The 12,846-nt window shown below is 38.5% G+C and overlaps 1 protein-coding gene across 1 annotated transcript in view; it reads right to left on the reverse strand.

Moving 5' to 3' along the window:
• Positions 1 to 12,481, reverse strand: part of ugt8 (UDP glycosyltransferase 8) — a 32,921-nt gene extending 20,440 nt beyond the window's left edge. Inside the window, exons 1-2 of the mRNA XM_053479565.1 lie at positions 12,252 to 12,481; positions 399 to 1,234 (exon numbers count right to left, since the gene is read on the reverse strand). Coding sequence (XP_053335540.1) covers positions 399 to 1,232 — 834 coding nt within the window. The 5' untranslated portion in view covers positions 1,233 to 1,234; positions 12,252 to 12,481. The remainder of the gene's footprint in view (positions 1 to 398; positions 1,235 to 12,251) is intronic.
• Between the last annotated feature and the right edge of the window lie 365 nt (positions 12,482 to 12,846).

Below are 12,846 nucleotides of genomic sequence, written 5' to 3' on the forward strand. Positions count from 1 at the left end.
AGCCATGTGGTGACTGGGGCAATTTTAACCTGCCACACCTCCACAATCTATAATTAATACTTCCCTTACTACAGAAACTTCCACTGAAGTACAACAACATGTCACATAATCTATGGTGAAGTGGCCCTCATTGTGATTATGGCCTCCGTTTCTAAAGATAAGATACGCACTGGGCCAGCATGGTTAAAGCATCTGTATCTTCAAGTGCCTATTTAGGTCATTTCACGTGCTGTTAGTGTATTATTCTTCTCATCATCTTCATGTAAAACTTCAACTTATGCATGATGCAATCCAAACATCAATTTTCCCAACTGACTTTATTTCTTCCTTTATATTTGCAGTAATGCCATGTGGTAGACATACCGTATTGGATTAGTACCCAATGGAGGATCCCTTACCTGTGGCAGAGGGTTCGGCGGCTTGGTGAGGATTCCGCCAACATAGACAACGTGTGGCAATGTAGGCCGAGGGAACTCTAGAGCCAAGTCGGTACACAGCATCCAAAGACGACTGCCCTGCACCAGCTCATGCATGGAGGCTGGTGGCTGTATAGCATGCCGCCACATGATGCGGTCATATTTGGGCAGCACAAGCAGTTGCACTCCTATCCGTGAAGCCAGGTACACAACCGTGTTGGCCACACGCTGCACCAGCGTCATGTGATCCGTTAGCAGGGAGTTGAACTCAGGAACGTAGGAAAGTGGTGCCGGCGCGCCCACTTCCGCCGGATACCAAAGCCCTGTGCTGAAGACGGCATACGGCACACCCAGGATGTGCGCCAAAACGAAGCCACACATTTCGTTAGGGTCGACAAGCAGCAGGTCAAAGCGCTCCTGCTGTAGCTGCGCCATCACTGAACTGCTGCCTACCACGCTGTCACAGTTCTGCGCATAGTGCTCCAGGATGTCGAAGAGCTCCAGCGGCGTTGGGCGGCCTGAAAAGATGTTATGAACCTTGGACTGTAGGAAGTCATCTGCTGCTGATGAGCTGTTAAATATACCAGGGTAGCGTTGAAGACGGTAGTGTTCCGAAGGTGCCACGTCTCGGCCCTCCGACACCAGCAGCACTGTCTCGTGACCTTCAGCGTGCAGCCCCGAAGCCAGCGTCTTAAAGATGTAAAGGTGGCTTTCGAACATTATTGGAGGGACAACAATGATCTTAGCAGCCCACGAGTGACTCGTACCTGACAGGAACCACAGTATTGTGGTGAGGAGCCCAAAGGAGGTATTCATGACTGTGGGGAGACAGAGAAAATGTTGTTTAATGGTTGACTGTTATAATAACTACATAATTGTGTTTAACCTACAAATAACATCATACAGGCTACTACTAACTAAACATTGTTTTGAATACATGACCTTGTAATGTTCTCAAAAAAATATCTAACATTAAATACTAGAATGAATGAAGCAACATCTTGGAGTCATCAAGACGTCATGGCTAAAGAACAACATGTACGACTGAGACAAGTCAAGATCTTCTGTGATTAAGTCTTTCAAACACATGCTCTTGCCCTGCTGTTACCCCCCACATATCACACCACGCCCAGTCTCGTGGCGATTGTGAATCTTCCACATACCAAGCCACACATACCTTTGTTTCTTAAGTTGTTTCTGTGAATGAGTGTATGAAGCATTTATAATGCATGGCTTGATTTATTCTGGATTTACAAAATAATGGTTGAAGCTGATACTCAGAACACTACGCCATAAAATGGATTTAGGACACACTGGACCCAAAACCAAAACAATCAAATTCAAGGAACAATGACCCAAAACCAAAATTACTATTGTTCCATACTGGATCAACAATTGAATGTCTGGACATATTAGGCCACAAAACTAAGATTTTAGACACTCTGGACCAACAACTGAAATTTTTTAAACCACTTGACCAGAAAGGAACTGTGAACCAGAAACTGAAAAGCAGTAAACATTACACCACAAAACTCAAATTCTGGACAGCTGGCCAACAACCAATTTTTTTTGACATATTACATCACATGTACGTGCATTTTATTCACAAGTTCTGACGCGTGTCCTTTTGTTGCACAGTGTCACTCATGACTCCAGACGTTTCGCTGATTTCTTTGTCTCTTGTTTTATTTTTAACATCAAAGTACAACGGTTGTTACAGTTTCTTGCATAAATCCACTGTAGTCACGATAAGTCGCTTGCTGTGTTCTGTAGCTTCGATAGATCACAGTTACAACAACTCATTTTACTGTATTCCTTTTAGCTTACTGTCTCACGGTCAAAAGCTTGTGTTCTCCACACCTTTCTGTATCCTTCTGTGTCTTAACAACAACTGAGCAACTAACGTGCGTGATAGACATGCCCTTACATCACGAAACAAAAAAAGTCTAGATACACTAGATCACAAAACTGAAATTCTGGAGCCACAAGACCACAAAAGTGAAATTCTAGTGACACTGAAGCATAAACTTAAAACCCCTTTTTTGTGACAAAAGGGACTAATATAAACTAATACACTAGAACACACACTAGACCACAAAACTAACCTTCTGGAGAAACCCGAAACAAAAACTCAAACTCTAATTCAGGACAGAATGGAGCAGGGGGAAAAAAGGCCAACTGGACCAAAAGCTCAAATGTAGAACAACCTAGATTACAAAACTGAAATTCTAGAGTGAGTCGATCAAAATAAAAATTCTGGAAGCACTGGTCCAAAAATAAAATCAAGACACTTGACCAAAAACTTAAAGTCAGGAGACACTGGAAAAAAACTGAACAAAATCTGAGATATTTAGATAGTTCACCAAACTGAAATTGTAGGCACACTGAAACAAACTGAAAACTTTCAATCAGGACACACTGGAATAGCAACTAAAACTTCAAACACACTTAACAAAAAAAAATCAATAAATAAATAAATTACTGAACTAAAAACTCAGTTCAGGATAGATTAGACTAAAAACCAAAACCAACAATTCCAGGAAAGGAAATTCAGGACAAACTAAACCATGAAATCAATGTTCAGGATTTACTGGGTCAAAAAGTACAATTCCGGTCACAGCAGGCCGAAAATCAAAACCTGTGACCATGTGACCAGTGAGAAGAATGACCTGCATTTCTTATGTCTAACCAGACACCTTCTCTATTTAGTACTGAGAGATCCAAGGTAATAAAGGTATAACGTGCCTTCGGTAACTTTAAGGGGTTAATCATGAATAAATAGTCTTATTTATTATTGTCCAAACACCTGCTTCAAGTCAAGTCAAGTCAAGTAAGCTTTATTGTCACTCCAACCACATACAGTACAGTTAGTACACAACGAAACGAAGCAACGTTCCTACTGTAAATGTATGTTGCATGTAGGACCAAGGTGCTACTGTAAATGCAACATACATTTACAACATAAATCAACAGAAAAGCTAACTACTGTAGGAAGCCTAATTAGCTGGCTAGCTGAGGCAAGACAGATCGACATGACAACATAAATTTGTTAATGTTAAATGAACAAAAAACTTACTTGCTTGCAGCATTGCTGTAAAATGTGTCGAAACTGCGATGTAAGCAACATTTGAGCAATTTGTACTGTTAACTTAAGCTCAAAATTTTACAACCAAAAGATGTTCAGACCCTAAAAGCAGCTCGCAGTTGTAAAACCATGTTGTAAAGCCAATTTACGATAATCCATATCTTGACTTTTAATCTACTGAGCTGCACTAAAACCTAAAGAAACTAAGTATAAAAATTCATTGTGAAAAATTCCTAACAATTATGACATTTTGTCGTAAAGTTTAGAACTGAATCGTTTCAACGCTATTTACTACTGTAGTTTCTGCAACTCCGAAAAAGACGAAGATTGTGTGTTTTAATCAAATAGTATAAAAATAATAAGATGAAACAAGCAAAAAAAATACACATGCTAACTAAAAGATCTATTTAAGATACAAACAGAGTACACTCCAGCTGCTAATCAAACACTGGCCAACAGTTCAGCTGAATGTTGATTTATACAATAAGCAATAGTCACTGGAGCGTTTACTTGCCTGGTGGGTTCGTGGGTAATTGTAGTGTTTTAAAACAAACACTACCATGTCAGCTAAAATGCTAACATATGCTAGTATTGGTCCTCTCGGTTTGTTTTGTTTTTTGGGGGGTAGGGGGGAGGAAATGAATTGTATAGCAATAGATGGACTTCAGTCAGCAACTTTAAACCTTTAAAGTTCAACGTTTAAACTTAATAGCAAGGTGATTAAAATCCTATATCATTCTTATTTGTTACTTAAAAAATAACCTTGTTCAGTGGGCATTCTGCAATGTTACATGTAACCGTAAATGGATCACATGTACGACATGTTTGATAAAAACTGCAATTGTTCAAAAATTATAGAAACCTGCAGATTAGGTATCCCAATTTTGACATTATTCCATATACGTTACAGATTTCACCCAAACACCATCAATCAGACACTCCACCTCCTGTACTTTATAATGAACACTGATTATGAGCCGAGTTACTTTCGCCCGAACTCTTAAAACACACCTGTCGAGAAACAACAATGTCCTGATTGTGCGGCCTTCAGAGAGCAGCTGTCAGTCCGCTCTGTGGCTCGATTTCTCCTTCTTCCCGGACTCTTCTAGTGAGGTTTCAGGTGAGCCTATTGCCTTTACACCCTTTCGTTTTCAGACCGGACTTGTTGACTGTTGCCTTGGCGACCCACGCTATGCATTGCGGCTTGGGTTTCTGACACTGGAGTCAAGTTACCTAGCACCCGTCCCGACGGAGAACGTCTATTTATTTAAACAAATGATAGGAGTGCTTGTGGTGAACACGCACAAGAAGGTTGTCGCTTCACTAGACAGGCATAATAAGTGAATATTGTGTTGTGTTTTACTATCCAGTTCTATCATTGTTCGAGTGTTTAATCACAGGAAAGCGGAAAAAAAAGGGGTCAGGTGCAAGCAAACCTTTGCATGACTGCCTTTAATCTCTAGCTTGTTTTAAAGCCTGGTGATTGCAAATACAATTCAGCCTATTGCTCTGTTTTTTCTTCCAATCCATAACCCGTGTTGTTTGTCACTTTCCAGATAAGCATGTGCTACAATTTCACAGTGCACAGTGTGTAACTTTCTAAGCAAATGAGGGAAATCTGACCCAGCGTTACAACTGAACCACCCTCGGCTGCATTTATTTCACTCCTCACATAGGAATGGCTGATTTACATTTGAACTAATGGCTGACTCATGGGTGTAACCCTCCCATGTGATACTATTACCTGGAATCGAGGCTACCGCACGCGCCTCTCTCCTCTCGAGTATCGGAAGATGAAGTCATCCGTGTGGGACGACACCTTTAGCTGGTGACATCACTCTGTCTCTTTTAATAGTATGAATATAATATTATTATTATTTACTATTGCCGTACATTTGAAGATTATTAATAAAAAGGTGACTAAGAATAACACCTTTCATCGATCACACCTATACTAATGGGTTAATCCCAAATGAGGACGCTGCTCCCTTTCCCTTTGTTACGTCTTGTTCGCTGATGAGGGAATAACCGCCCACTTTATGCCACATAATGGCATTCTCCAATGTCATTATCTCTCATGCTATTTAAAACATAATAAAGCTGGCCTCCCAGACGGAGTTTACACCCTGCCTTAGATCCAATTACACCTGTTTTTTTAGCAGCATTTAGGTTGTCCTGGGTTCAATCGCTGAGCAGATCTTAAATCGCCATTGTCAGAAATATTAAAGACTTGCAAAGGTGAGGTCTCCTGAGAGAGCGGCAGACATCCTGCTATTGAGGAACGTCCTACTTCGGGAGGAGATTGAAATCAGTAAACCTTTCCCATACCGGGATCGTCTCTAAGATATTTGTCATAATAACATAGCAGCTTTCTCCCTCTTGGCTCATATGACAGACTACAATAGATAAAGCAGGGCTCTTTGTCTGTTGTACATGTTTCGTACAAACAGCCCGGGGCTATGCGAGCTACGACGCCACTGTCTATTTACATTACTGATGGAACAACCGTTCTCTATTTGTCTCCACAGGCAGTGCTCAGATTACACAGATGAACGGAGGAAATAAAGAAATAAATAAATAAATAAAACAACTCGTGAATATCACGAATATCACACTGCCTATTGATATTCACGATATTAATGAGCAGTAATAGGTTAATGTAGGAATACACCATATTTTATGTTCGCAACACCATATTTTATGTTTGGTTATGTCGTGGTTGCGCACTGTCACTTTGTTGTTGCTCTTGTTTGCACATTTGCACGTGCACTTTATGTTGTCTATAAAAATGTTACTTAGCTAGTTAGTTATTGTTAATTTATGTTGTAATTTATGTTAGGTCTCTCTGTCCTGTCTCTGCTAGCCAGTTAACTAGGCCTCTTGGTTAGCTAGTTTAGTGTCTCTGTTAATTTATGTTGTAAATTTATGTTGCATGTAGCACCTTGGTCCTGGAGGAACGTTGTTTCGTTTCACTGTGTACTAACTGTATATGGTTGTAATGACAATAAAGCCTACTTGAACTTGAACTTGAACTTGAATGTAACCATATATAAAGGATTAATGTAGACTGAACAAAAAGAATAATAAAAAAAAAACTCTCTATCAATATATTTAACCTAAGTTAATACATTTTTTCAGGAATGCCACAGATAAAAACATGTCTATTATGTTAATAGTGATGTCATTAAATGTCGGCCATATTGAAATTTGACAGCTGTTTCAGTAAAAGGACTATACTGAACAGATACTCCTATTACAGTACATGTTATTTTTTTCTCTTTACTGCGTTGAATCACCTAAAAGTCAACCTCACACAGGACTAGCCAGCAGACGCTCTTAAGTAGAAGGAACATGAACGAGAATTGTTGCATAATATGTTCACAAGCATGTTTAGGCATATTTGTATCATAATTTGGAATTAACTGGAAAAAATTTTATGGGCAGGAAGAAGCAAAAATAATAACTGCTGAAGAAGAATAAAATCAGCATTGAAATAACTATTGCTCACAAGTGGAGTTGAGACTCTATCCCAGAATTCACACACCATGCTTGACCATCATACACTGGCACTGCGATACATCCCAAGTCTATCAATGCAATAGATGTGCCTGCGACTTGTGTGCCTAGCATGGAATTTAACTGCACACTCAAGAACGTTTTTTTTATTTTTTATGCATACTGGCATCTGTTGAATTTTGGAATAAAACAAAGTTGTTTACGTGTTACTGTTAAGTGCGCGGAATAAAGGTGTCAGATCGTGTTAATTAAGTAGTTTTCAATTGCACACTCATAAGCGTGTAATAAATAATGTACAGCACCATCTCATAAATGAACTAATTAATTATTTTTTGCGATGAAACAAGGCCTGTATGTTACCTCCAGCTTAGCCAAAAAAACCTGTGAAAACTCAGTAGTCTTTACATGATGTGTAAACAAACAGACAGATAAAAATTCCAAAAAACATCTGTCTATTACACATCTTACATTCACTAAATTATTTTTTCGTAAAAATATCTTCAATATACAGACACACCAACTTTAAAGTTTTATTATATGTATAGAAGATAGAAGATTACATTGCTGGGTTCATTCCAACCAAATGGAAACCCGCCAGATAGAACTCCATTTGCACATCATTTGCTTTTTTTTTTCCAACACCGGTACATATTTCATTCAAATCATGATGAACAGATATGTCCCTTCCTCAACACAGTCCTCTAATTTATTTCACACTTTTGCGCCATTAATGCAAAAACAAGCCTCTGTCTGAATTCAATGGCATTGTACTGTAAGCTTAATGTTCCAATTATGTCACTGTAATTAAAGCACAGCAACCCGCTCTTCCAAAACATCCCAAATAACCTGTGCTAGAGTTTGCATAAACAAGGAGATCAACTGCAAACGGAAAAAAAAGGAAGGTCCTTACATATTTTTGTATATGGGATATGGAAATAGATTTTTCAATGTACTGTTTGTTCTTTATAGCTATGATATTTCACTAATCTGATGAACCTTTTCAGAATCAGGAACACAGTGGTAAGTGGAAACGCGGACAAGGCCAAACAAAGCAAAATCCAGTGCAGCGCGGTTACTGAACTCTACTGATATCGTCAGGCATTTTTTTAAATGTCTGGTCATAAATTGGGTTGTAAATTTTTTGTTATGTTTGCACACACAGTAAATCATCCATGATGTCTACTAAGGCAAAAAAGTCTACAAATAGTGAGTCAGTTAGAAACAACCCTCAAGTAAGTATGAAATAAAAACAGCTAAATATCTATAAAATATTAACCATACTGTAACCATTTTGTATAAATAAAGTATGACGGATGGGGAATGTTATCTTTACAGCCTACTAATTAGGTGATATGCCAACAGGCTTATTAGATTTGTGCTTTTTGATGCAGTAGACATGATAATGGTAATTCTACTATTTCATTAGGAAGTTATGATGTTCTTCTTTCTAGCTACCCTTTTTCTTGTTCAGTATATGAGAAATGAATTATAAGACTTCCTCTGTCACATAATAGCTGTTCGTTTTTTTATAGCTGTTATTATAACACAAATACCATAACACATACATAACCCTAATTACAAGGGCGAGTGAGAATTCTGTTTGGAATCAGAAACCATCTGGTAAAATGCTTGTGGCCATTGATATTATATATAAAGTCATGTGAAAAAATTAGGGCACCCATTAAATAGGAATCTCTTTAATAGGAAATTTCAAAGTATTGATTTCTGCTCTTGTTTTCTTGTGCACCAGTAGATGAAGAGTATTAAATGACATGTACCAACAAAAAATTACATGTACCAACACCCTCACATTTATTACAAAAAAAGAATTCTAATGAAGAAGCCGTGCCTTTGCTCATTTGTTCATTTGTTTACTTAGTTTATTTGCTCTAAATTGTTGAAGTGAGAGGTGAGATCCAAGGAGCTCTCTGAGTGCTACAGAAAGAAGATTGTAGATGCTTATAAGACTGTTATGGGATATAAAAAGATCTCAAAAGAATTTTTAATCAGCCACTTCAAGTGGAGAACATTTAAGACAACTAGCAACATGGCCAGATCAGGCTCAAAGACCAAGTCTATTTGAAAAATGTGCTTTAAGAAAATGAGTTTAAAATTTTATTGTTTGGACCATCTGTCAAAAAATTAAAGCTAAAGCGGAACTGGACCTTCCAACATGACAATGACTGAAAACATACAAGTAAATTCACCAAGGACTGGATGAAAAGGGAAAAAAAAGAAGAGTTCTGGAAAGACCAGGATCTGAACCCTATTGAAATAATGGATTGAGGAGTGGAAGGAACTTTCTTCCTGTCTTCCTGTTGATAGAGGGCAATAGGGTTTTGTTGTTTAAATGCACCCCATTAAATATGTTTCAATAAAGAAACATATATCTAATGAGAAGTCCTAGTTTTTTTCACATGACTGTATATATAAAAAGACATTGACTCAGCAGAAGCAATTTGTCTGCTGTTTTTTTCCTTCCGCAACTGATACAACTCCATTTACACATCATTTGCTTCATTTTTTTTTTTTTTACACAATGCATTGCCACAGAATTTATTTAACTGATAACATGTGGATGATCTAATTTGAATTGATGAAGTCTCTTAAATCCTATTTGCCTTCTAAGGAATAATTTGAGTATGAGTTTAAACTTTATTAACAAAAATGAGCTTGTAGTTATACATGATTCCACATTATTTTACATTTGATGTATTATATGCACAGCTTTAAAGTTCTCAATATAATATTTTTATCATTTCACCCACCAGATTCAAACTGATCTACAGCTTTTCAACATACAAAATTTTGGCACCGCAGCAAAAGACATATGTGGGTCAAAATATCTTAACATTTTTCAACCTCCAGCTAGGGAAAAAACGAAGAAAACTTCGAACTTCTTCTTGCAAACTTGGGACAGACTCCCCAACCCCAAGTGACGTCAGATCAACATGGCCGCTGACAGCGCAAAAGGTAAACAAAGTAGCACTACTTACTACTACGTTTTGTTTAATAAAGTGGTGTTTGCTTGAAATGAAAAAACATACAGATATGTGTCAATTCACTTGGGTGACTTTCATTTAGAGCATGACCATACTGTTTACTTATTTGCTAAGGTAAAATAACATCACTCATTACAGTTAGCTTTATAGCTTGTTGCTAAAAAATGACAATCATGAAGGTGTCCATTATAATTTCCATGAAACTTCTTGTTATTTACGGCCAGGGGTAGCTCAGTGGTTAAGGCACTGGACTACAGCTCGGAAGATCCCAGGTTCAAACCCCAACCACAACCACCAAGTGCAACCAAGACCCTTAAACCTCAACTGCTCAGATGTGTGATGAGATAAAAAAAAAAAAAAAAAGGAAGTCGCTCTGGATAAGAGCATCTGCCAAATGTCCAAATGTATAGCAGTAATCTAAGAGATAACCAATATTACAGTATAACCAGATAAACATTAGATACGAGAACAAATTCAGTTCTATTTGACTTTTCGAGTTTCTTTTTCTGTATACTATACCCTGGCATGTTATTTCTTTTTTTTAACTTACTTTATTGTGTTTGTAAACATATATGATATGAACACATCATAGTGAATATTTACATTAATTCTAGTTTTATTTCCTCATTGTAATGTCATGTAATGAAGGCACCTGTTGTCCATTACGAATCGCATACAAGATTGAGCACATGTGAAATTGTCCCCTGCCCTGTGTGCGCATGCACATTCACACTCGCTCTCTCACTCACACACGCGCACACAATCAGATAAGAGTGCAAAGCAAAAACAAAGGAGCTTAAAGTGCAATAAATGACAAACCTGCCAAACAGGTTTTCTTCATCCTTTTTTTTTTAGGTTCATACGCACTTATGTAGGCATCCACACACTCACACACACACCTTTTAGCACAAAAAAAGATGAAGCGGGGTGACTGATTTTCTGTGATCCGTGATCAAATAAAATCTCAAAACAAGAATTATACTACGTTTGTGAGGTATTAGACTGATATCTGATCAAAATGAACTTTTGAAGTAAGGCATGAACTGAATCATAAATACCGAGAATGCTTGAATAATACTGAATAACACACTGTGGCAAGACAGACAGTGCTAGACAATAGGAAATAGTAAGTCAAAGTACTGAAAGCTAATTCACCAATATTAGAGTCAACACAACAGGTGTAACAGAAACTCTACCGGGACCTCCCGGTGGGTCCCAGGGGTGGGAACAACATACAGATCTAGTGGCAAAACAAATTCTCCTGACGCCCCTATTTTTTCATCTATTCTTTTCCAAAGCCAGTTACAGAATAATACGCATTACAAAGTTACGCCTTTAAGTCAACAAAGTGCAAATCCGACTCTTTGTGCATTCAAAGAGTTTATTTTGAACTTTGTTTCAGATCATAAAAACTGTTTTCACCCTTGCTTTAGTGGATTATCTCACCTTAATGCTTGATCTTGATACTGTTATCATTCCTAAAAAAAAAAAATGTGTTGATCTTATCTTGAACATTATCCATCACTAAGAAGAAGACCTTTTTATGTCTGGTTCCTCTTCTCCCACCCGGGCCTGGAAGTGAATCTATAAGATCTGTCACTTTTACACGTATAATATCATTGGGGTACACTGTCCACTGCCCAAGAGAACTATCTTTTAATTATTTTTTTTTAACCTGGAATGGTGCTGTACCGGTTGCCTGATATTCTTTTTAAAGGTCGAAAAACTTGTATAGGGATAAGGGTTAAGATCAGGGTCAGCTGTACTTACAGTGCCATTCATGATTTGAGGACATTTAAAGAAAAAAGAAAAGGTTTCTAAGGTGTGACTGCGCAGCAACACTCCCTCCCTTATTTGTTTCTCTAATCTAGCTGATCTTATTCATTGTTTTTTTTTCTTTCTATTAGTCACACCTGGAAACACACTACAATTAACCTATATGAATGTTGATTATTTAGATATCCTTAGAAATATCTTTTTTTTTTTTCCCAGAGGGTTAAATTGGTCACCACCAGGTGTGGCTATACTGGTTTTTATTTTTGTTTTGTTATTTGTTAATAAATTAACAGCAGGTTTGGAGTTTGGGACAAAGCCACCTGTTCCTACACGTTTCAGTTTTTTTAAGTATCGCCACCCTTTTCTCCTCCAACCCCCCGCCCATAACACACACACACACACACACACACACTCCCCCCTCCCCCTTCCCTTCTCTCCTGTTTCGCTCTAATTTACCTGTACAGGTGCACCGATGCTGCTCCAAAAGTGCTCCGCGTCCCGGCTTCAGGAGGTAGGAGGAATTAAATCCCTAAGGCTGGTGGGAGGAAAAAATGAAGCTGGCCGCAGCAGCGAGGAGCCGGACGGACGTTACCCCCCGGACGTCGAAGTGACGGGCGAAGTCGGTGAAACTCGGAGCGCGCGAGCGAGAAACCGACGGACCGAGAGGAGGGACGGACTTTTGGACGTGACGAGGGCGTGGCCACGAGACTCGGGCACGCGAGAGGGAGAGGGAGAGGCTGCTCTGATTTGTCCAGGAGGGACAGACGGACACAGTGCGGCGTTTCTCAGGGAGGGTGGTTGCTTTTTTCCCTCAGATTTACAAAAGCGACAGGTGTAATGAAAAACTAAAAAATAAATTAAAAAAGGTACAAATTCACTGTTCAAACCATAAGGACTCATGGTGACACACAAACCCGTTAAATGTTCTGGAAAGTTCCTTACTCAGCTCTAACGTACCGTTAATGTGTGACAAAGATGCAAAAAATAAATAAGGAAGGGAGCAAATAGTTTTTCACTTTTTGCACTGCACCATGCCATGTACTAACATACT

Source organism: Clarias gariepinus, chromosome 20 (genome assembly GCF_024256425.1).
Source record: "Clarias gariepinus isolate MV-2021 ecotype Netherlands chromosome 20, CGAR_prim_01v2, whole genome shotgun sequence".
Taxonomy (NCBI): Eukaryota; Metazoa; Chordata; class Actinopteri; order Siluriformes; family Clariidae; genus Clarias; species Clarias gariepinus.